This window comes from Ruditapes philippinarum, unplaced genomic scaffold (assembly GCF_026571515.1).
Source record: "Ruditapes philippinarum isolate M1 unplaced genomic scaffold, ASM2657151v2 ctg4870_1_1_1_1, whole genome shotgun sequence".
NCBI lineage: Eukaryota > Metazoa > Mollusca > Bivalvia > Venerida > Veneridae > Ruditapes > Ruditapes philippinarum.
Genome location: NW_026857436.1, coordinates 14188 through 40742, shown reverse-complemented (window position 1 = coordinate 40742; position 26555 = coordinate 14188). Strand labels below are relative to the sequence as shown.

Below are 26555 nucleotides of genomic sequence, written 5' to 3'. Positions count from 1 at the left end.
GTTTCAACTTAAACTGGGCCTAGCCTCCAGGTCACATGAAAATGGTACAGCAATAAAGTACACATCTTTTGTTAAGTATTTAGGTCAAATTCTTTTGGGCGTCGCCCTTTGATGCTTTGCATCAATGCTTTTCTTGTTGTCTTTTTTTGAATAATTTCATTTCTTGCGGGCAATAAAACAGTTTTTCCCTAAAATGAGACTTGGTTTTCCATATGCGTTTCACAGTAAGCATTTACCATACCAGGTTGTACAATAACTTAATTTGGTCCGTAAATCAGTCTTTTACACAAAGTTTCTGAACTTCATTCAGAATTCATGTCTCATTATTGTGAGCAAAATTCTGAGTTTCCTTTAGCTATAAGCTGGAAAATGTTTAATTATCCCGCCGAAAAGGTGGTTGGGGATATAAAATTAGTCTCCGTCCGTCCGCCTGTCCTTGACCGTCAGTCTGTCCTTCCCGTCCTCATTTTAGTCGCGGACCATATCTTAAAAAGTATTTGAGGTATCAACTTGAAGCTTCATAAGGTGGATAAATCATATTTAGGAGAAGTGCAGTGCACAACAATGATGATTCTACCCTACATAATTTTTCAGTTATTGCCCTTTGTTATTTTTTCAAACTTAATTTTTGTCCAGAGCATAACTCAAAAAGCCCATCTCACTCAGGAGTGTGCAGTGCAAAAAAGTGATAACTCTACCCCCTTCATAGTTTTTGAGTAATTGCCGGGCTTTTGTAATTTTGCATACTTTAATTTTTCACCTGAGTGGAGCATAACTAAAAAAAATCTTTGAGATGTCAACCATAACTTCATTGGTGGATTGATCTTATTGAGGAGGAATGTTGTGGCGAAAGAATGATAACTGTAGCCGATTATAATTTTTTAGCTCACTGAGCATGGCTCAGGGGTGAGCTTTTAGGATCGATGATTGTCCGTCGTCCGTCTCGTCCCGTCGTCCGTTCGTCGTCCGTTCACATTTAGCTGTTAACACTCTAGCGGTCACATTTTTTTTGCCTCAAATCATCATCAAACTTGGTCAAGGATGCTTATCTAGTTGATAGCTCGGATGAGTTGAACATGGGTCATCTCGGATGAAAAAGTAGGTCACCGGAGCTAAAAATAGAAAAAACCTTGTTAACAACTCTAGCGGTCACATTTTTGCATCAATCATCATCAAACTTGGTCAGGATGTTTGTCTAGGTGATAGCTCGGGATGAGTTCGAACATGGGTCCATCTCGGATGAAAAGTAGGTCACCGGAGCTAAAAATAGAAAAACCTTGTTAACACTCTAGCGGCACATTTTTGCATCAATCATCATCAAACTTGGTCAGGATGCTTATCTAGTTGATAGCTGAGATGAGTTTCGAACATGGGTCATCTCGGATGAAAAAGTAGGTCACCGGAGCTAAAATAGAAAAACCTTGTTAACACTCTAGCAGTCACATTTTTGCATCAGTCATCATCAAACTTGGTCAAGATGCTTGTCTAACTGAAAGCTCGGATGAGTTCGGAACATGGTCATCTCGGATGAAAAACTAGGTTACCAGAGCTAAAAATAGAAAAACCTTGTTAACACTCTAGAGGTCACAATTTTGCCTCCAATCATCATCAAACTTGGTCAGGATGCTTATCTAGTTGATAGCTGCGGATGAGTTCGAACATGGGTCATCTCGGATGAGAAACTAGGTCACCGGAGCTAAAAATAGAAAAAACCTTGTTAACACCCCTAGCGGTCACATTTTTGCATCAATCATCATCAAACTTGGTCAAAATGCTTGTCTAGGTGATAGCTCGGATGAGTTTGAACATGGGTCATCTCGGATGAAAAACTAGGTCACAGGAGCTAAAAAATAGAAAAACCTTGTTAACACTCTAGTGGGTCACAATTTTGACTCAATTGTCATCAACTTGGTCAGGAAACTTGTCTTTTAGGTCATTTTGCTGGGAATATATCGAACATGGGTCATCTCGATATGAAAAACTAGGTCAACAGGAGCTAAAAAATAGAAAATCTTGTTAAACGCCTCGTAACTGTTGTGATCAAATATTCTGTTCATTCTAACTTCTAGTGGTGCACATTTTCAACGTCAATTATCATCAAACTTGGTCAGGATAGCTTGTCTAGGATAATTGCTTGGAGGAGTTCGAAATCAACATGTGAAACTAGGTCACCGGGGGAGCTAAAAATAGAAAAATCTTGTTAACAGCTGTAGTTGCTACTGTTTTTGATCCAAGTATCCTGGAAATTGGTTTGAAAGTTTGTTTTTGGATGATTTCTAAGGTCAATGTTTGAATATGTGTCACCTGGGTAAAAAACTAGGTCGGGCACTGCTCAAATATGGATAATCCTTGTTAACACTGTAGTTGGTCCACATTTTTGAGCTCGACCTGTCATGAGACTTGGGTCAGGAATGCTTGTCTAAGGTAATTTGTTTGGATGAGTTTTGAATAAGTCAGGTGGAGGCGATCTATAGGCCATCATGGCCCTGCTTGTTAGTTATTGACATTTGTTATTTTTCCATACTTTTTGTCGGAGCATATCTCAAAAAGTGTTAGAGGTAAGATTTACTCAGGGAGGTGATAACTCTACCCTTCATATTTTTTTGAGTTATTGCCAGCTTTGTTATTTTCATACTAAATTTTTCACCTGGAGTGGTGCACATCTCAAAAAGTGTTAGAGGTAACACCTTGAAACTTCATAGGTGATAGACGCGTCATTGAGGAGGATCCCGCAAAACCAAGAGTGAAAAACGCAAAGGCGGTTGCATTTTTTTTCAGTTATTCCCCTTTGTTTTTGTTCATACAAATTTTTTTTGGGTCCGGGTTAAACTACCAAAAGCCTTTTGATATACCCAACATAAAACCCTTTCATATATTAGATAGATTCATTTCAGGGGGTTTTCCCAATGCAAAAGGGTAAATTTTTGATCCTTAAAATTTTTGGTTTTTGCCCTTTTTTTTTTTTCCCATACTAAATTTTTCACCGGGTTTGGGGGATACCCTCTAAAAAAAGTTTTTTAAAATGTAAATATGAAACTTCATAGGTGGATATATCTTTTTAACGGGGGAAATGTTAGGGCACAAAAAATGTTAACTCTACCCTTTATAATTTTTGAGTTTTTGGGGAAAATTTGTTTTTTTTCATACTTTTTGTCCAGAGCTTATTAAAAAGTGTTGGGGGGGGAATAACTTAAACTTCATAGGTGGATAAAAAATTTTTCTCATTGAGGGGGGAATTGGGCACCCAACCCAAGAATGTAACCCAAACCGTCCCTTTGGTTTTTTTCATTTAAATTGTCCTTTGTAAATTTTTTCATACTTAATTTTTGTCCCCAGAGATAACTACAAAGGTTTTTTAAAATAAACAAAAAATTTTTAGGGGGGATAGATTTTACTCGGAAGGTGATAACTCTACCCTTCTTTAATTTTTTAAATTTCCCCGCCGAAAAGGTGGTTGGGGATATAAAAATTAGTCCCCCGTGCCCCCCCGCCGCCTGCCCCTTCCCCCCCCAATTCTGTCCTTCCTCCATTTTTAGCCCCGGACCCTTTTATTTTAAAAAAAACTTTGGGGAAGGTATCAACTTGAAGGCTTCATAGGTGGATAAATGCATATTTAGGAGAAGTGCAGTGGGCACAACATATGATGATTTCTACCTACAATAATTTTTGCAGTTATTGGCCCTTTGTTATTTTTCAAACTTAAAAATTTTTGTCCAGAGCATAAACTCAAAAAGCCATCTCACTCAAGGAGGTGTGGGCCGTGGGCAAAAAAGTGATGACTCTATCCTTCATAGTTTTTGGGAGTAATTGCCCTCTTTGTACTTTTTCATACTTAATTTTTCACCTGAGTGGAGCATAACTCAAAAGGTCTTTGGTGTTAAACATGAAAACTTCATTGGTGGGATTGATCTTTATTTGAGGAGGAATGTTGTGGCGCAAGAATGATAACCCCTTTTATAATTTTTGAGTTATTGCCCTTTTGTTATTTTTTCAACTTTTTGTCGCCGAGCTTATCTCTAAACAGTGTTAGAGGGTATTAACGTGAAACTTTCAATTAGGTGGAGTAAATCTCATTGAGGAGGAGTGCGGCAGCACCACCTACCGGTGGCATTATTTTTTCAGTATATCGCCTTTGTTCCTTTTCATACTTAATTTCGTCCAGAGCATAACCTACAAAAGCCTTTGAGATATCAACATGAAACTTCATATGTGGATAGATCTCACTGCAAGAAGTATGTATACACAAAGAATGACTAAATTATTCTGCTCTAACTACATATGCATGGGCTCTTGTAACAAGTTACATTACAATACTTAAAACCTTCTTAAAAAAGGTGAGTTAAAAAACCTGTCAATTAAACTCAATGCTATTTGGAGATACCTTAACATTATACTTTAACTGTTTTTTTTTTTTATTTTTTTTTTCTTTTTTCGCGGCGTGACAATCACATTGCTGCATTTCCCGGGGAAAATTTTTTACTTTTTTACCTTGTTACGGTTGTTTTTTAAACTTTGTCTTTAAAAAAAAGGATGATTAAATTAAATTTGAAGAAAGATGTACCAAAGAAAAGAAATATAACAAGTCCCGGTTATTTTTTGGGCTTTATTTTGACCTTTTTTTTGGGTATTTAACGTGAAAATTGTAAGCGCCTTTTTGGGCAATTTTTAAATTTCTTTCCCCTGTTCACTTCAAAATTTTCCCTTGGGTTAAAAACACTTTCAAAGTTTTCCTTATAAAAAGGGCTGGTCAATGGACAAAAAAAAGTGTTCCCCGGCTTTTATTGGGGCTTTTTTGGAAAGTTGTATGGAATGGGGAGTTTGATAATTTCTTTATTAATTTAATACCTTAAAAGGGCAGGGAGGTATTGCAGGGATCAGTTTTGAAGATTTTCTATACGCTCTTATTTCTTCAGCTATGTTGCCCTCAATTTTATTCACATCATCTTTAACCTTTAATGAAAATATAAAAATATGTATTTTTAGCTTTAAAAACATTCGTATGTCACTATTTACTAGTATGTAAAATAAATCTCGGAGATATCCCTAAAACAGTAAAAACCCCCAAAATTTACAAAAAAATTTTTTGACGACGGTTTGAACAAATTTTTCAATATGAAATTTTAAGGGATAATTGGATTATGACCCATCCCCCCACGTTTTTTGGGGCACAAAAAACCCTTTTTTAAACCCGGGGTTTTTCAATCTTCAAAAAACTAAATGTGCTGGAAGACCCCCCAAAAGGGGACCAAGAAAAATAAAAACAACATTTTAAAAATGAAAAGGGGCGGGCCAAACACGGCATTTTTTTATCTGATGTTGTGAAGAAATAAAAATTATTGGAAAAAAGCGAGATCCTTAGGAAGTGAATAAAACAATAGAAGTACATAAACACTGCAGACTTGGTTTGGCTGAGTCTGTTCATAAGGGATATTAGAAAAGTGCAACATGTCTCACACCCCTAGCACTAAAAGTTTAACAGAATACGTAATACATTGTTATAAAACTTAACTTTAGAAATATTAAAAAAACATAATGAATATACGGTGGTCTTTCATAGCAGTCAATTATGATACACGAATTTTATCTGTAACTATCTGATTATATGAAACTTTAAACAGGAGGTGGGTGAGGGAAATTTTAATAGACAAAAATGCCAACGACAGTTGAACGACAATTGAAATTCCCGAAATGGCCGATAAGAAAGCAGCTCATTGCTATAGGATAATATGCAAATTTCGTTTAATTAAGTCTTCTTGTGAGTATCAATCTTTTTGTGAGTATCAGGACAGAGCTCAGGGAATAAACTTTACTCTGGCATTTATTTTTGAGAGCGCAAATTAAACAGATTTTTTCTGAGTGCATGGTACCTTTTTTTGATTAAGATATGTGTATGTTGTATGTATAAATGTACTATGAAAATAGTCGGAGGTTAAAAAATATATACATGGACATATCTGATAGATAAAATTATGAAACACATACTGTTTAAAAAAAGATTTTTTTTTTCAAAAAATCAAAAATTTTAAATTTAAACATATCTCCTTTCCTTTTTTTGCAATTAGGTCAGCGCATCGTTGGCTTCTTTTAATTTACTCCCTTTGGGATCATCCTTTTATTCATTTGGTTTAAAAGGGGCCCCCTATATCACATCCAAAAATAAAACATATTTTAAATACCCCCGCCAACAATAGTATTATTAAATTGAAGTATACTTACCACAAGATCAAAGAACAAAGTTTCAAATTATCAATAAGTTGTAAATAGAATTTGAGAAATGTATACATATTACACTGGATATAATGGTTCACATTTTTATATGACCCCAATCGCAAAAAAAAAACGATCTTAATTTCCTATTGTTATCACCAAATCTTTACCCAAATGATCTTTTCTGCATATTTTACCCCATTTTAGGTAAGCAATATGTCTTATTGCATTGCCTTATGTTAGCTGCCAATTTTTAAAAAAATAAAATCTTTACCCTTTACGTACAAATGCCACAAAATATAGACTGAATATACAAGCATACCGCTTTAAAATCAAATGCCAAATAACATTTGTTTCATATCAAAATCAAAACAAAATGATTGATCTTAAATAATAATCACATAGATCTATTTCCTTACTTGCTTTTTTAAGTTAGTATACATTAATTACTCTTTTATATGTTCATATGTATGAACTGCATTATCATCTATACTCCAGTGATTATAACAAGCAAATATCGATTTCCATTTCAACAATCTTAAAGTCAAGGAAAATATTTCAAATCAACCGATTTATTTGGCTTACATGTCTAATACGAATATAGCCTAAGTATTCCAATTGTCATGATATATTTACAATTTACCTCTACTACTTCACGAAGTATCCCTGCAATAATCTTTTCATCACTGAAACCATGGCTTTTTAAAGCGTCATGAGCTTCAGCCCACGGGTTATCAAATATTTCTTTAAAGTGTTTCACATGACCTGTCAGGTATTCTTTCTTTGTTGCATCACTATAAACATTATACAGAACGTAGTATTTGCATAATTATGTGATATAGAAGGCAATTTTTTTCTCAAAAATTCAGAATTAATCGAAAGTAAATATATACAATATAAATGTATGGTTAAAACCAGATTTCTTTATTACTCAAAAGATTACATCATCACTATTTAGAATATTAAAATATTATTCTATAAACATTTGCTTGGTTTCTTATTACTATTATAGTATTGTTTTCAGATGCTATAACAAATTATTACCTTCTTTTCCTCGGTGTTCCTTGATTTGATGCCTTTTGTTTACTTCTAATATTCTGTCTCAAATAAGACAATAAAAACGTCTGTTTAATGCAATGCTACAATGCTTAGCTACTATAGTGTTATGGGTAGTATAATTTCACATTATTGAGCCGCGTCATGACAAAACCAACATAATGTGTTTGCGACCAGCATGGATCCAGACCAGACTGCGCATCCGCGCAGTCTGATCAGGATTACAGACCCTATAACAAGTAAAGAAACTGATAGCGAACAGCATGGATCCTGATCAGACTGCGCGGATGCGCAGGCTGGTCTGGATCCATGCTGGTCGCAAACCCATTATGTTGGTTTTGTCATGACTCGGCACATATGTATTCAAGTTAACCAAGGGTTAGAATCAGATAAGGTGGTAATCCAGCTACTCGGTTTTATACAAAACGAATGCTAGTTCACATACATTCATAAAGCAAACAATTAAAGAATAAGTTCCATATTAATACGAATATTGTGTTTGCTTATAACAAGCAAAATGGTCGAGCTTCAAGTTTCAACAGCATTAGAGGGTCAGTCCTTCCAAGTTAAGTTTATCCCAAAAATAGTAAAAAGATGTGCATAAATTTTGTTGAATTTAACATGTTAAGTAAATATTACAGATTAGTTATCAATATCATGATACTTAAAAAACAGGAAATGGTTAAAGCAAATGCTGACTTATCATAATTTTAGAAAGATACAATAAAGAAAAGGTAAGAAAAAGAGAGATAGAAAGTAGGAATGAATGAATGAATGAATGAATGAATGAATGAAGGAATGAAGGAAGGAAGGAAGGAAGACGCGCCACATTAATGTTTCCCGCTTAATAATTCACTTATGTAAACTAATTCAAACTTTGTTAAAAAATAGAGGCTGTTTGTCATTTACAAAGATTAGTTTAAGACATAAAAGGATGATAATTAAAAACTAAAGGTTGCGAAAAAATTATTTTGGTTTTGAAAGATAAAATCTTTCGAACATTTTGAGTATCCAGATCTAAATCGTTCAATAAAATGTAAGTGATCATAAATTAATTTCCAGACATTGGATAACAGTTCCAAAATTGCTTTTGTTTCTTAGATTATAAGTTCTGGTATTACGAACTGTTTATGTACAGGTATCATTCATATAACAGGGAAGCTCACTTTTGTTATGCTTAAAAGCTAGAATTAATATTTGCAGATTTCTTCTGTCTGCGAGTGAGATCCAGACGATTTCATGAAAAAAGTTTGTGATAGTTTAGACCAGTCACAATTCGTGCAGCAAAATTGGATACTTTCAAGAATGTTTTGTTTATACGAACTACAATAAACATTTTCTATGACGGTCATATATACGATATATAAATTCGAATACGCATTTCTTTTAAATGAAGCTTAACATTCGGATTGTTCCAATTAATTTTGGAGACAAATATGCTTATTTACGACATAAGCTGATGCCAAATACCATTTCCGTAAATGTAACCCACCTATCAGAGGATGCGTAACTCATCTCTTAAAATATCTTGCTTCATATTAATAAACAACAATGAATAAAGATATCTTTATACATGTATATGGAATAAGATATGATGATAAAATTAATGCTGAGTTAACATTAAACAGACTTTGATAGCATTGTAGAAGTTGGAGGTGACGGTGATATTTCTACATTCTTGAGGTAGACATTTCCACAAACAGTTGTAGGCAAACGTCTTTTTACCAAAATATCAGACTTAACTATCTGTGTGACATGTTTGATTCCGCATTGACAGTTGATTTTTATACACCGTTCGAACCAGATAGAACTTATGCATTTGTAGAAGTGGAATGGCGGTATAACATGTTTTGTTGCATGCACTGATTAACCAGTGTGGCGGTTTTGCATGTACATCAAAATAGTGGTGAAAAAGGATGGTGATTAAGTAGGGATTAACCAGTAACCACGCATAGCCAGGGATTTGATAATTTAAAAATTCAGCAATTCCTCCATAGGTTCAAATGATGTGTCATGACTTTTAACATGAGAGTCATGAATGAAAAGTTCACCGAAGGAAAGTCTTTCGTAATTTTCTTCTTGTGCTCGAGTAATTGACAAGAACACTTAGTAGAAACTAGAAACTTATTTTAGCTTAAGTGTTCGTACTCAGTGATCCAAACTGCCAAATAATGAAGATCACAATGAATGATATTCTTCTGGCAAATTATTCAAATAAACTTCTGTGAGTAAATCAGAAATCATATTTAGTATACATAAGTATATTTAAAACATTGGCCCTCGTAAGACGTAATTGTAAACATTAACCCTAGTTAATGAGTAAAATTGTGACACTAACCATAATAAAGGGATAGTGTACCGTTCTGTCGAACATCCAAATCTGCAGAATCACAATCACACATAATAGGTGATAAGTATTTATCAATATTTATCTTATTCCCCCAAACAATTGAACGTACATTAAACGTGAACATATGAAGTTATTTTTATTTATTCTTTGATTTAACATTCATAAAACAATCAATGAACTATATGATTCAATAAGAAATCAAAACACAAATTCATTGTTACGCTTTATCCGAGCTTATCATAATATTCTGCATTAATTTTCGTTTTGTCCTCCATTTATGACAATATCCTACTTGTGGATAGTGTGTAAGGCCTGCAGTGTTATATATAGGTCTGTATTATTTTTTTAATCATACTTTAAGTTTGTTAAACGCTTAAATATTGTCTCTCTTTCTTCGATGTTGATGAATTTCCCAGTTAGCAAAAACTTTCGCCGCTTACAAGATATTGTTTTCTTTACTACTCATTCAAATTGAGGAGTCAAGCGCGATAAGCACTCTAGGTAAAAAGCAACTAATTCTTTGGTGCTCATAGTTACTCTAGTGCTGACCCTAGAGGTTGAAACTGGAAAAAGAAAGGCCACTATTTTTCTCTTATAGGAAATGTACCTCATGATAAGATCTTTTCCTGTTTAAAGCGCTGTTGAAAATTTCTGAGTCACGTGTTACAATTATAATAATAGTAAAGATAACTCCAATTGGTATATGGGAAAATAAATGTATCAAGTTAACGGAATTTGTAGTGTAAATCTTGTTGACGTGTGAAAACACCATCTAATTGTTCTACATCAAATCTATATGTATTATATACCATTTTCACCAACTTTTTGACCACACTCCAAGTTTTCTTGTGTACTTTACAAACAATACGAACAAAACATTAACTCGGCATCTAGATATGTGTTTCAAAGTGAAAGAGAAAACGTGTATTGCTTCTGAAACAGCCATTCGATGTAACAAAAGTAAAGTAAGGTAAATAAATGCAGTTAATAATCAAACATATATATTTTGTACGTATTATTGAGTATGTATCGACCTGTTACCTCTCCGCATATAAAAGCGTTTTTGTATACACTATTCACTATCAAAACATATGTACATTTTCATGTTAAATAGATAAATCATTTATTTGAAAAAAAAGAAGAAATTTTGAAAATATAAAAAAATACGAGTAACTGACCTCTTTAAGGAAGGGCAGAATGACTTTTTCGAAATCTGTTTTAGCTGTCTGCAATTGTTTTCCAATAATATTAGAATTTTTCTTTTCTTCTTTTTCGACTGTTGTAATAAATTCTTTTAAACGATCAATCGCTTTTGTACCTTGCAGGTTGACCGTGCTGTAATACCGATCACATTCTTTCCTTGCATCACTACACAGCTTGGTCGCGTTTGTCATATCTCTTTTCTCCACACAGAAAATAACTTTCCAAATAGTTGAACTCAACTTTATATCCTCCATTTTGTCTGTTATTATAATCTAAACTTGAAGTTCTTATTGATAATGTTAACCGAGTGTAGACGTTGAATAGTTAAACATTTAACGTTATCAACTAAATAGTTGAATCAAATACCCAGGCAAACGTTTAACTTCCTTGTTCCGATCTTTCGTGGAAGCATACCAAGTTTTACGGGCTCGATAAAACAAAATCAATATCAAGTGGATAAAGACTCGTAAATATGCTTATTCATTTAGACAAATTACACTTTGGAGGGGTTAAGGTCAAATGCATTATAACTCAGATTGTCCCCCCCCCCCCAAAAAAAAAAAAAAAAACATCAACAAAAAGCAACCAGCTATATGAGACAATGCTGGCAAATAATAACATAATTTCAGTTTATATCGCTTAATATATATATATATATATATATATATATATATATATATATATATATATATATATATATATATATATATATATATATATATATCCTTTTTCTTTACTTTATCCGGCATATACATTTACTTCATATGTTTCGTAAAGTAAAAATCGTAAATTATCAATACTGTGTTTGTGTGTAAACTTTTCTGTTACATTCATTCATTTGTAACGTCAATTATCGTAATGTTTGTGGCAAGACTTTTATGAATATACTTTGTCGCTGGCATTTACATTTTTTACTGCGGCCATATTTTGGTGAATAATCATCAACAAGTCTGCAAATTTTATAATATTAATACACAATTAATATGCAATTTATACTATACTCCCTACACTGCTGTATAACATAATTGGCATTATTTTGCCTCGTTAAAAGTTTGTAAAAAGTCATAACACATAAAAAATCTAAACTTATCATACAAATGCATTTTTTCATTATGTGAATTACCTATTTACAAAATCAAAATAGTCTTGGTACGTCATGGACAGAAAGTTATTCTCTGCTGACATTAAACATGCCATGTCATCTATGTAATAGTGATTCCTTAGTGTTTGTATTGTACCACACCTTTCATAAGTAGTCCACCATCCTCACATAATTTGAGAGCAGGCCAAACAAAAAAGTATGGTGTCTTGCCGGGCCGAGTAAAAGGCTTGTAGAGATTGCTATCGAAATGTGTAGTAGTCGGGCACATGTAAACTGGAGGGTCTTGAACCGCCATCAACCATGTCAGCTCGACGGCTTTATCTACATAAGCTATAATGCCCTTGTCACTGTATTGTATTTTCATCTGACTCTTAAACTTGTCCTTTGAATAAAAGATAAATAATTGATCTAAGGACTGACATCAACCATGACAGTAAGTATCGTTTATTATGTAAATTAGCAATTAAAAGTGATTAATAAAATATTTGATACATGAAGTATTGTTATTGTTGTAATATACCTATATCATTGATAGTGTAAATATCTATAAAAAATAGCGACTTGTGGTGATTTTATTGATACGAGTGACTCCCACATAACATATAACCTCTAAAACTTTAGTTTGAAAATGATCTTTGAATACAATCTTCCAACTGCAATACATTACCGTCAGATACGACAAAGAGAGTTGGGCGATGTCTTTCCGGTACTGAACTAGGTGTTCTCTACCTTTATCATATGGCGGATCTGTATACTTCTAGAATAAAATAAGAATATCAATGAATTAATTATTTGACTTATAATCTTGTAAAATGAGAACGGACGAATTGTTACTATAATAACATATGATGCTCGCCAAAGTGTTTTATTCCGAAGGCATTTATTATTAAAACAAATAAAATCAAAGAAACGCACTTGATTATTAATTCATTTGAAAGCAAACAACAGAAAATAAGGTCTTACTCGGGATGACGGTAATTGTTCTCCTTTAATAAATCTTATGCAAATTGATTGTAGATTGTCAATTTGCCTATCTGCTTCTACCCGGCAAAATTCATACCCATCCTAAAGTAGAAGCATATACGATATTACGTCTCTTAAAACATGAATTTATATTACACCTTTTTCAATTTATCAATAAATAAAGATTACTATTACACGGACATAAAGGTGACGTGTATTTAGCAATACTTTCATGATTTTATATCAGTACAATAATGTTACGTGTTGAACGGCTTAAATTGTCTGTTATGAAATATTGTCTTGTGCCTATATACTTACTTTGGTTCGGGCTATCTGCATATTGTCTTGTGCCTATATACCTACTTTGGTTCGGGCTATCTGCATCAGTTTTTATTATATTATATAAAGAACAACAACAACAAAATATAAAAAAAAAAAATTTGAACTTCATTGTTGTGTCTTTTTGCATTAAAATGAAATCAACACTATTTAAGCATTTGACAACAGTGAAAAGTCGATCAAAAGAAATTAAGATTAGTCTGAATATGTTGTTACCTGGACAATGTTAAGGAGGGTTTCAATGTTTCTTTTTTCCGAACTCGTTTCCGTTTTACAAAGTGATTCAAACGCCTCTGTCCACTCATTATCATAAAGCTCGGAAAATTTTTCAGCTATTTTGGTTGGTCTGTTCGTATCACTCAGGTCAGGAATGTCAGGGTTGTTTAGCCTCAGTGCATGGATTGCTCTTTTTACTGAGAGTTAAAACAATTATTACAACCCCTCTTATTTAGCCAAATATACATGTATACATTGTTTAAACCAATTGTTATATTAAAATCGAGATAAAAATTATTTCTTTCATAATTTTCTATTTCCAATGTGTGATAATAATGAACGTGGGTGCATTTGCGAATGTCTAAAGTGTTGGACTAGTAATTTAATGATTGCTGGCCGCGTGGGTTCAAAAGATTCAAGGGACAAACCGTTGTTTCTGTCAGTAATAACCTTTACACTCATTGCTTAGTACTGTTTGATTTGAGTGTGTTTCAATAAGCTTAATGGTTCCTACACAATCGAACTAAAGTAAACTTGTATAAACTCAATATGAAAGAATTTTATGAAAATACATACCTATTCTTATTTAAGAACATTGAATGAGAGACATTGTGTTAAAATGTTGTAAGTGAATATTAATACATTTCGTTATTTATTTACTTGTTTACCAAGCTTGATTTTTTTGATATTCTTCATGTGTGCCGATCTGATGTGTTTCTGTCTGATTATTATCTCCAATTGCCGCTCGTTGTCCGTCCGACTGTCTTTTCGTATGCATGCGCCGACCACTAACCATATTTTGTTCACAGTGTCGACTATCTTCGCCTTTCTGCTCATCGATGTAGTGGTTTTGAATGCCGCTAGTTCGATCGGATGGATGAACCTCCTTCATTGGCTTTCTCTGAAATAATTTATACCTGTTCATTTCATATGATATACTTGAGCCTTTGAATATGTCTAAGTGTACCAAGGTAATTAGTACTTTATATTAAAGACAGATTGCACAATTAAATTAACTACCTACAACTAAAATATGTGTGCCATAATATCTTTTAAGCATAGCATTTGAAGTATTTAGCACAAATTATTTTGTTTTGAAAGTATTTATAACATACATTTATAGGAATGAAATATTACAAAGTACTTAAAGCAATGCAAACAATGTTTCATAGCGGTAGATAGCAAAACATGAAACTATATGAATTTCTTTTCGAAGAAGGAAGTGCCAAAATATATGTAATGTTGAAAACTGCATGATTTTGTACAAGTTTACCGATAAAGCCACATTTCCTTGAATGTTCCAGCCTCCTCAATAAAGTTCAATTGAATGAGATTTTTTTTTACAAATCTTTAAGCTGTAATTGCTAGTTTATAAAATATATTACGCAGTTCCTTCATTCATGTTGATAAGTTTGCCCTTTTATACATGTATTTAGAAACCTAAGCAAATTGTTTATTTTCCTAAATGTTTCTTCCAGTTACTTTTGCGTTTAACAAATAAAATAAATTCTTACAGATCACATACTATTAGAACTTACAGGTTTGTAATTTGCATTGAAAAAGACCTGCTCACTTCATGATTATTTAGTAACAGCTTTCACCTTTGTTCTTTTTTATATAAATTGTGCACGAGTATTTTGAAATATGATTAGCTATTTAAATGTTGGTTCAATTCACTGCGACATGGCTTACCAAGTTGCCTGCCAAAAGTATCTTTATTGCTAAAATGACACCTCCATGCATCATATTTTACATGACGTTCGCGTATAAAGCACAACAACAAAAAAACAAAAGTTCAAAGCTTATTCTTTTCACACCATATTTCTATACTGACAATGAAGTTAAGAACAAAATAAAACAGAAGCAAAAACAAAATGAAAACTAAAGATGTTAACCTTTAAATAGTTTTCGACGATATGCTGAGAAAACCTCGGAATTGTTGACAATGCATTTACTTTAGCTGACATTGTCTGGTTGGTAACCAAATGGTTTATTACTCTTCTAACATTTTCGATAGCGTGTGTTTGACAGTCTGTGAAATGTTTACCGTATTTTCTTTTGAGTGTGTTAATTTCCACAGTTGCTTCATCACATAATGCTTTTGCCTTACTAAAATACCCGTCTATCGTATAGTCCAGTAACTGCAGAGTTATACTTGTTGCCATCATTCCTTTTTATTCTGTTTTCACACTACAATTTAGTTTCAACAAGTTTAAAAGAAATAATCTCTTCTTTATGAAAAACTACTTTATTTAAACTTCCTGATTTCGATTGTATTGAACGTTAACAAGCTAACCCGTTTTTACTATTAAGTTAATGTTTATATAACATTCAATAATACATGTATGTTATTAACATAAAAGCGACTGTAAAAGGATCAATATCACAGCCTGTTTGAAGAAAATAGTAAATAAGATGATCATTAAAATTTTGGTATTGAAAAAAAACCTTTAATTGTGAAGAACCACTTTAAGATACATACTTGTATGTCTGCTGTTTCTAAGAATGAATAAATAAATATTGTTCTTGTTAAATATATAGTGTTGTTCACAGGCGATTAGCTGCTAATAGTAATTAGATTATTCCGTATTTGTTTCCTGATCATTTCCAAACATGAGGCACTTGAAATGCAACGGGTTTTATTAAGTTACCATCTATCTTAGAAACTCAATTTATTAAAACACGCAGGTGATATATTTGATTAAATGTGTTGTATGGAAAATTATAAAGAAAAAAATCAAAGTTGCATATTGTAGTGAAAGAATACAAAGATAACATTCGTTACATTAAAGGCGAAAAAACGTTATTACAACAGATCAGATAACAGTTTAGCTGTACGGAAAATACATCAACAATTTAAAGGATGTAAATCTATATCTGTGAAATATTTTTTGATTAACACACAATGGTCGATTCTCAAAAGAGTTGTCACATAAATTTTCGGTTATTTAACAGAACAGAACATAACAGAACACTCATGTATATTTATGCTAACAGAATATATATCGGAAAAATATTATTGGGCTATTTTCAGTAGAGTTTTTAACCGTTTAACAATGATTTCGTGCATACGCCAATCCTTTTAAAAATATGCAAATATATTTCTATTATACAGGAAATATGGAGGACATTCTGTTCAAAGTTTGAATAATACATTTGTAAACTACAAAATGCAGATATATATCTTTACATTTTACCCACTTTCAACAGTGTTGTACCACTTTTAGAAAATAAATGTTCTAACAACTATGGTTCCTTTAACAACAACCGGTACGAAATTATAAAGAATGGATCCCTTCCGGAAAAATATAAATTTATTTATCGAACAATTTAGTACAGTTTTTATAACTTACAAGCCTATATGACACTCTTACGATATCATTTTTAAATATATCAAACGTTGATATTCGAATTAGAAAAATATAATCTTTGATAAAATAGAATAAAGTAAATATACTCTTTAAGTTTTTCTCTCGCGTGACATGAACCTTGTATAGTATCCCTTAACTATAAATTAAGTGAGTTTTAAGCCCAGCAGATGGTTGTTTTCTCTTATCTTTTATTTCCTGTAAAATATAATTACTTGGAAATTAATAGGTATTGACCAATACTTGTATATTATTTAAATCTAAGAGTTAGATATTTGGCATTAGTCATCATACCAAGATTGTCCAAAGTGTGGTTCTGAGGTCAAAATTGGCCCTTATTCTCGGGGTCAAAGGTTTTCCTTTAATACATGTAAAAAGGAAAACATTCAACTCCAATCTTGCATGTTGACTTGGAACCAAATGTGGAATTTAAGTGTGTGAATGGAGCATAACAATCACCTGAAAATCGTGCTTTTGCAAGTAGCAATGTGTTGTTTTTAATTATTTCATTGTTTTGATAAAGTGTAAACCTCTAAGTGAAATGTCAAATGTATTTAATTTCAAATAATACAAATAGAACATAGAACAAATACAGGTAATGTTTAATAGGTCTAAGTGACTGGACCAATAACGTAAAATAATTAGCTTTCATTGATTGATAGTTGTATATTTTTAACAATTCTCTAGAAAAAACAATGGGATACATGGTATATATTATTGAATGCTATTTACTGTTTACATGGTGAACTACATGCAGTATACATTGTATATATACTTATGTTTCTCCGCCATCCCCGATATATCCTAATGAAAGCAGTTTTTTACCATCTATTGCCAATAATAATTAAAAGATATACCAGCGTTTTTAATAAATGCGGAAAGTCGCTCCAGAAGCAGCTACTGCGGGGTTGATCTTCCTGTTATATAGCTGATGAAGTAGGTTTTTCCACAGATTTTTAACTTTACAACAGAAGGTGCGGGTGTCGCGTGTCAGCTATAAGTTGCCCAGGGATCATTGATTCCAGCGCGTAAAGTATTGAAGATTGAATACCTGTTAAGTCCGTGCTTGGGGCGTGAGTAATGCTGCGCTTTCCCATTTCAATTATGAACAGACTCCGGAATCAAACCAGGTCTGCAACTTTCGTGTAATTTTATTGTTGTTAAAGCCGAGGGATCAACCTTTTCTTCAGATTTTCATACCTGGAACTGATATGTCATAGGCGAAGCTTGTCGGTGGGAACACTCGATTAGACCTGATTCTTATGAATTTATATTTTATGGCAAACATGTTTAAGTACTTTTAATGATAATGTGTATATGAAAACTCACAATACTCAAAAACTCGCTCCGTTCAGACATTTCAGTCAGCTAGTTTGTGTCATTTTTTTATCCACACTAAAACAAGTTAATATCGCGGGCCAACACGTCATTCATCTGAGACGTTTGAGGTTATTTGCGGAAAACAGATTATACTGATACAGACAAGTTTGGTTTACTTTTTTTCACCGCTGTATAAAAGAAAAACTGTTGTAAAGTGGTGTAAGGTATATAAGAAGAAAAAACAAACAAACCCAAAATGCATACCGTATTTCTTTAAGTTGTTTCTTTAGATCTGTATAGTATAGTGTTGATTTAAAAGAGAATGATGATAAGTATAAAATAAAAAGTGTTTCACCTGAGTATCAAAAATACATCCTCACTTCACTACAACTATTTCATATAAAAAGGGAGGACCAAATACGTCACGCTTCGGATTACTCAATACTTTCGTTTTTCGGGACATGATAATATCAATTTGTGGCCACAGAAAAGAAAGAAGGAATAAAAGTAATAATAATAATAAAAACGTTAAATCTGTGAAAATAGAAACAGATAACTTTGTTTAATATAATTATAAATACGTTATTTTGTAAAATTGTATATTTTATTCCAAACAATAAACAATGATTTTTAGTAATTATGGATCTTTAGATTAAGTTAACAGTTCCCTGTCCATCAAAAAATGATATTGCCGATTTCCGAGGAGTTGTCAGTTTGAGCCTGGACTTGGCATTGTGAAGTTATTTCTTAGAAGCTTGTTGGACTTTTTGTTTCAAGTTTTTGGTTCAAGTGTTTGCCTATCACAATTTGACGATAAATAACTTTTAACTTCAATTTAACTCGTTAAAAATGACCCAATTTTCGATCAAAATTTAAAAACTGATTAAATCTAAACGAATTTTGATCAAAATTTAAAGTTAAAATGTTGACACGGTCAATTCTCAATGTTGAAAAATAACCAAAGTCAATTTTCAACGTTTAGAATTGACTCTTGGGGTCAATGTGTCAACAGGGTCAAAATTTTATGTTACTCCGGCATACGCTTCCTACAGTAAAGTTAATATAAAGTAAAGTATTTGTGTGAACATGAGGTGCAGATGTAAAAATCGCGTGTTCTGGATTTTGTTGTAAGTCTTTCATTTTAAGTATCATTCCTATTCTTTTCATCCAGTCTCTAATAATGAATAAGTGACTGAATATATTGAATTTGAACACAGTTACATCCAGTCATTTGAAGCGTAAATAATCGTAATGTTTGGGACAAGAAGTCATTAAATATCTTATTAGTCGCTGGCATTTACTTTTTTTAAAGCGGCCACATTTTGGTGAATAATCAACAAGAAGTCTGCAAACTTTACATTATTAATACACAATTAATCTACTATTAATACACAATTAATACAACGTTTACAATGCTGTCTACCATAATTGTCATTATTTTTCCTCGTTAGAATCGTGTAAACAATTGTAACGCATAAGAAAATCTTAACTTATCAAACAAATCCATTTTTGTCATTGTGCTAAATTGCTATTTACAAACGTCATGGACGGAAAATTCCTCACTCCCGACATAAAAAATGCCATGGAATCTGTGTATCCTTTCTTAGTTTTTGTATTGTACCACACCTTTCATAAGCAGTCCACCATCCTTATATAATTTGAGAGCAGGCCACACGAAGAAGTCTGGTGTCTTGCCGGACTGAGTATAAGGCTTGTAAAGATTGCTATCGAAATGTGTTGTAGTCGGGCACATGTAAACTGGAGGGTCTTGAACCGCCATCCACCATGTCAGCTCGACGGCTTTATCTACATAAGCTATTATTCTCTCGTCATTGTATTTGATTTTCATCACATTCTTAAACTTGCCCTTCAATTTAAAGATACATAATTAATCTTAGGCGTTTATTATGTGAAATAGGAAAGAAAATTGATCAGTAAAATAATTGATACATATTGTACAGAGATTGTTTTTGCTGTCATAAAACTATTCACTTCTTTGAATAGTGTTAATATCTTAAACAATAGCGACTTTTAATAGTTTTATTATTACGAGTGACTTTCATATAATATTTGTTTAGAACCGCGAAAACTTCAGTTTGAAAATGATCTTTAAACACAATATTCCAAATGTAACATATTACCGGCAAATTCTGCAAAGAAAGTTGGGCGATGCCTTTCCGGTATTGAACTAGGTATTCTCTACCTTTATCATTTGGCGGATCTGTATACTTCTAGAATTAAATAAAAATATTAATGAATTAATTATATGACGTTTTATATAAAATGAGAACTATAATAACTTATGATGCTCGCCTATGAGGTTATTCCAAAGGCTTTTGTTAATAAAACAAATTTATTCAAATAAACACACTCGATTATTAATTCGTTTGAAAGCTAACAGAAAATCAGGTCTTACTCGGGATGGCGATACTTTTTCTCCTTTAAAAACTTCTATACAGTTTGATTGTAGATTGTCAATTTGCCTATCTGCTTCTACCCGACAAAACTCATACGCACCCTAAAGTAAAAGTAATCAGGATTTTACGTCTCTTAGAACATGAATTTATATTACACGTTTTCAGTTTATCAATAAATAAAGATTACTCATAATGGTATTTAGCAATACTTTCTTAATATTATAACACCACAATAATGTTACATGAACGTCAATGTTATGGAATAGTAGTATTGTCTTGTGCTTTTATACCCACCTATGTTCGGGCTATCTGTATCAGTTCTCACTAAGACAAAAATCTAGAAATATAGAAACGAAACTTTTGAACGCCAGTCTTGTGTCTTTTCTGCATAAAGATGATATCAACACTATTCAAGAATATGACAAAAGTAAAAAGTCGATCAAAAGAAATTAAGATTAGTCTTAATATGTTGTTACCGTGACAATGTTTAGGAGGGTTTCAATGTTTCTTTTTTCCGAACTCTCTGTTTTAGAAAGTGATTCAAACGCCTCTGTCCACTCATTATCATAGAGCTCGGAAAATTTTTCAGCTATTTTGGTTGGTCTGTTCGCATCACTAAGGTCAGCAATGTCAGGGTTGTTTAGCCTCAGTGCATGGCTTGCTTGTTTACTGAGAGTTAAAAACAAAAATTACAACCCCTCTTATTTAGCCAAATATACTTGTACAAATTGTGAAAAAAGCAATTGTTATATATCAAGCATGATCTATTAAATATTTCTTTTATAATTTCTATTTCCAATGTTTGATATATGAAAATGTAAAATACTAAATTCAAATACTGTATTTTATCAAATAGGAATTACCATGTTTAATATTTTTATAATCATAATTGCATATGAATATTTAGAAATATCAAAATCTACCACATATATGTAGGCTATGTATTTATCTTCGTTACATTGATACATTTCTCATTTTTTGTATATGCTCTCATTACATACTTTTATGCATGCATGTAAAATCTTATTGTTTAATCAATGTGCTGTTTGCATACGATTTATCTATAAACCTATGTTAGGTTTTGTTATCAAAGTGGAGACGTTGGCGAGTGGTTAACGTGTTGGACAGGTAATCTAATGACTGCTGGCCGCGTGGGTTCAATTACCCCGTTGTTTCCGTGAGCAAGAAACTTTACACGCATTACTTACTTAGTACTGGTTGGTTCGAGCGTGTTTCAATAAATGTATAGCTTCCTACACAATCGAACTAAAATATTTTTTTATAAACTAAATATGAAAGAACTTTATGTAAATACACACCTGTACTAATTTCAGAACATTGGATAACACATTGTGTAAAAATGTCGTGAGTGAAATATCAATATATTTAAAAATTCTTTATACTTATTTACCTTGCTTGATTTTTCTTATATTCTTCACTTGCATCAATCTGTTGTGCCCCTCGTGGTCCGTCCGACTGTCTATTCGTATCATGTTTCTTTTTGTGGATACTTCCATGCATGCCCTGATCAGTGATGGGCTTTTGTTCATAGTTTTGACTTGATGCTTCGCCTTTCTGCTTATTGGAAGAAAAAACACAATTTTTACAATTGTATACCTAAAATATATTAATACTTAAAAAGCTGCGATTGCAAACATGTTGGTATAACTTATAGTTCTACATAAATCCATTTTAGACACACCACATGTCTGAAGGCTTAAAAAACCAGTTATCATGTAACGTTCCTCTAACTCTTACCTCTCCACAAAGTTATCTACCATTTTTACATTACAAAAAATGGCTACATTTTATTGAGTGTTCTTGCATCAATGAGATGCACTTGATTAAGGCTTTTAACCAATCTTATAGGTGTTATTTTTTAGTTTATACCATATATTTCACAGTTTCCTTCACTCATGTTGACAAGTTTGCCCCTGTATACATGTATTTAAGATGATATAGCAAATTGTTTATTCTCCTGAATGATTTTTTTTCAATTACTTTTGCTTTTATACAGAACAAATTAAATACTTTTATACAGGTCACACACTATTATCATTTCACTTTGTTGTTTGTATTGAGAAAAAAAGACCTGCTAACTTTATGCTAATGAAGTAACAGCTTTTACTTTTGTTCTTTTTTCTATAAATTAGCACTAGTACATGTATATGGTATTTATTAGTTATTTGAATGCTTTTTTTTCAATTTACTGCCTATCTAGTATTTGATTTTTATTGCCTGTCCAAAGTACTTTTATTGTTTTCTGACCTGAATTCTTTTTATTGTTAATATGACATGAATCATATTTTACACAAAGTACACGTATCCAGTACCATAATAAAAGCCCAAGTTCAAGGCTTATTCTTTCTACACCATATTGCTATACTTATACGATGAAGTTTAAAACGAAATAAAACAGAAACAAGATTAAAATAAAACAATAAACACACACCTTAAAATAGGTTGCGACGATATGCTGAGTAAACTTCGAAGTTGTTGACGATGCATTTGCTTTAGCGGACTTTGTCTGGTTGGTAACCAAATTGTTTATTACTTTTCGAACTTTTTCGATAGCTTCAGTTTGACTGGCCGTGAATTGTTTACCCTTTTTTTCTACGAGTGTGTTAATTTCCACAGTTGCTTCCTCACATAATGCTTTTGCCTTACTAAACTCTTGGTCTACAGTATAGTCCAGTAACTGCAGAGTAATACTTGTCGCCATTATTCCTTTTTGTTCCGTTCACATGAAAATACAGTTTTAACAAATTAAATTTAAAAGAAATACTGTCTTATTCATGGAAAACTACTTCATTTATACTTCCTGGATTGGTATTGTATGTTAACACGCAGTACTAACCAAGATAACACATCAATCGATCGATCATTTCACAATGTTTGGTAAATTTAATATTTGAAAACGTGTAAATACCCAAAGAACGTGGTTAATGAATCAACCTTGAGTATTTTTTACGAATAATGTTTATACTTTTCAATAATATATTGTTCAAATTCCTCTTACAGTTTACATAAAAGCGACTGTATCCCAGACTTTATGAAGAAAATTGGATAATCATTTGCTATTAAAAAGTCTGCTGTTTCTATCAATGAATAGTTATTTTTCTTGTTATATATATATATAGTGCTGTTGATAGGCGAACTGCAGTTAGGAGTAGTTTGATCTTTCCGTGTTTATATTTTCCTACACATTTTCTAAATCTGCCGCATTTGAGATGCATCTAATATGTACACTAGAAACAAGAATAATATAAGCACCTAGGTGACATATTTCTATCCTATGATTTACAAAGAAAACAAAACCCAAAACAGAGTCACACATTGCAATGAATCACTCGTTACGTCGAATGTGAACAATTTTTATTGCCACAGATCAGCTGGGCAGTGTATTATATATAACTGTACGGAAAATACATCAATAATTTTCTCAGAAATGTTATCATTTTTATGTCTTTTGTACCTTGTTTCAGTCCCAAAATAATACTAATTTACCATGTACATGTGTGCTATCACCTGAATAGTCGATGGTTCACCATTGAATAAACAAAAGCTTTATTCTAACTACACATGTGGTCAGACACTCACATTGATATTCCCATAGACTTACAATATAAGAGATGGTCCCTAATCCTACCTTAAAATTGAGTTTTCATGCTAAAGAGGTGATTTTTTCTAGCAGAATGAAAAACTTGACACATAAAAATATACAGGGGTAGCTAACCAAAATTTTTGCAAAATGACTTCAAAGGGAAGTTTCATTGAAAATTTCTGCTGATCACAGGACTGACATACACTTTTTATAAATGCAAATATCCAAGTCAAAATGATCATAGAGACTCATGAAATATTTCATTTTCTTCAGAAAACAATGTAGTGTTACTTTTTAAATTAGTTATAGTACTTAAAAATACCCCATTTTCATGCAATCACCTCATGTATTAATTGAATCATACGGTTTTCCCTGAACTTTTTCAGCCAATTGCCGGCCATGTTACAATGCGATACCCTGAACATGTCAAAGCATGCTAGACACCGAGTTAAACCTACGTGACTAGACTGAACGAGAAAACATATCATATTACACAACAGCATGAACTACCTTTTGTTCCGTTAGCTCTGTTGGCAATTAATATAATTAAAGTGATGTAGTATTTTGTTTGGAAGTCAAAATACTACAATACTACTTTTGCTACTTTTAAGAAGACACATTTCTGCTGCTTATTTCATTTGTTAAATATATAACAAGCTCTTAATCCATTATTAAAACATTATTTAACACATGTTTGACATTTCTAAAGAATTAAAAATATATAGATTCCTTAGGTTTAGTGTGCCTTTAAAGGGTGTAATATATATATGTATAATGTTTTATTAACAGTAAAAAAAATTTATGTGTTTTTTTTTTCATAATCTCATGGTCGTTTCTCAAAAGAATTGTCACATAGATTGTCTCTGTTATTTAACACACATGAATAAAGATCTATATATGTAAACAGAATAAAATTTATCAAGAAATATTATGGAGGTATTTTAAATAGGTTTTTAACCGTTCAATGATTTCGTGCATGCGCCATTCGCTCTTTTAAAAAATTTACAAATATATATCGTAACAATTTAGTACAGTTACAGCAACAGATGTGAAAGAAGATACATACGTTGTTTATATACAAACTTGCCTGACTCTTTTACGATATTATTTCTGTTGGGAATTGCGCTCATATTCATGTGCCGTTAAATGACGCCAACGCATGCGTGACGTTAAAGTACGTCACTTCCTATGTTTTGTTATATAAACTTTAGATGTCTTGAATAGACGTAAAAACCAGACACAACGTGTTGTACATTATTATCTGTAGTATAGTACCCTATCCGCTAATTTCTTTAAAATAATCTATTTAAACTTTGATATTCGAATTAGAAAAACATCATCTTTTATAAAACAGAATAAAAAGTTAAGGTAAACGAAGTTTTTCTCTCGCATGTCATGAACCTTATACAGTGCATGTACCTATAAACTAAAATTTCAGTGAGTTTAAAGTCGCTGCAAATAGTTGTATGCTACCATCATTGTAAATCAGTTTTGCTATGAAATACAATGGATTTGAAATTGTTAGAATTTGACCAATACATGTATACCAATTAAGTATGGTGGCTCAAAGGTGACATGAGTATGTTTTTATTTATCGATTGCCTTTAGTTCCTAAATGGCCAGTAGAAAATCCTATTGATTTCGATGTCATTAGATATAATGTCAAGTCCACAGAGACACATAATGTATAATCCTTAATAAATAAGCAATTGTTTATGTTACTTGGCAGGCAAGTAGATGACAACTTCTCATTTTCAAGTCATAAGGTCAAAGGTGAAGCTTATTAAGCATAGGTGTGTATATGCCACGGTGCGCACGACTTACTAGTATTCATCTCGTTCGCAACACATAGTAACTCATGCACACGACTTTATTATCTAGTGCGCACGACTTAGTAACTCGTTCGCGCGACTTAGTAACTCGAGTGCACTACATAATATCTCATGCTTACAACTTAATTACCTCTTGCGCACGAATAAGTACTCCTACGCACGACAAAGTATCTCATGCGCACCATGTAATTATATCGTTCGCACGACTTAGCTATGTGTTACCTGAATTAAGTCTTGATTAGATAAGTTTATAATTGTCATCATGTGATTAAAAATTGTAGGTGTTAATAACACAGTAGATAAACGAAATCATTGTACCGGGTCTTGCGGGTGTATTCGATTCACTGTGTACCCTGATTGCAATTACAAGCACTTGCTTCTTCCGATCACTGTACCTTTCTTTAGAGTTTATATTTTTTGAACTTGTACCTTTCATGCCACTACCGGAAGAAATTTTATACCAAATTCCCCTTGTTTGTTATGCTTATTTTTGTTTTTTTTTTGTTTTTCTGTAAGCTATAACAGTTTGAAACTTCATGGTTGAATGGCTTTTATGAATCAGCTTTCTCTTTTTTTCT

The 26555-nt window shown here is 32.3% G+C and overlaps 3 protein-coding genes across 3 annotated transcripts; all 3 read right to left on the bottom strand.

The window, feature by feature from the left end:
- Positions 1 to 6171: 6171 nt before the first annotated feature.
- On the bottom strand, positions 6172 to 11351 carry LOC132749742 (uncharacterized). Its single transcript, XM_060739638.1, has 3 exons — positions 10792 to 11351; positions 7252 to 7304; positions 6172 to 7001 (listed from the first exon to the last, which is right to left on the bottom strand). The coding sequence occupies exons 1-3, from the start codon at positions 11068 to 11070 to the stop codon at positions 6797 to 6799; spliced, it is 537 nt and encodes a 178-aa protein (XP_060595621.1). The 5' UTR covers positions 11071 to 11351; the 3' UTR covers positions 6172 to 6796.
- Positions 11352 to 11631: 280 nt separating this feature from the next.
- LOC132749745 (uncharacterized) lies at positions 11632 to 15601 on the bottom strand. Its single transcript, XM_060739641.1, has 6 exons — positions 15392 to 15601; positions 14244 to 14337; positions 13437 to 13633; positions 12882 to 12983; positions 12586 to 12675; positions 11632 to 12300 (listed from the first exon to the last, which is right to left on the bottom strand). The coding sequence occupies exons 1-6, from the start codon at positions 15599 to 15601 to the stop codon at positions 12037 to 12039; spliced, it is 957 nt and encodes a 318-aa protein (XP_060595624.1). The 3' UTR covers positions 11632 to 12036.
- A 3528-nt stretch (positions 15602 to 19129) lies between these two features.
- On the bottom strand, positions 19130 to 23436 carry LOC132749741 (uncharacterized). The gene is made up of 6 exons (XM_060739637.1): positions 22994 to 23436; positions 21953 to 22116; positions 21018 to 21210; positions 20541 to 20642; positions 20266 to 20355; positions 19130 to 19991 (listed from the first exon to the last, which is right to left on the bottom strand). Exons 1-6 carry the CDS (start codon positions 23261 to 23263, stop codon positions 19728 to 19730), a joined length of 1083 nt encoding a protein of 360 aa, XP_060595620.1. The 5' UTR covers positions 23264 to 23436; the 3' UTR covers positions 19130 to 19727.
- Between the last annotated feature and the right edge of the window lie 3119 nt (positions 23437 to 26555).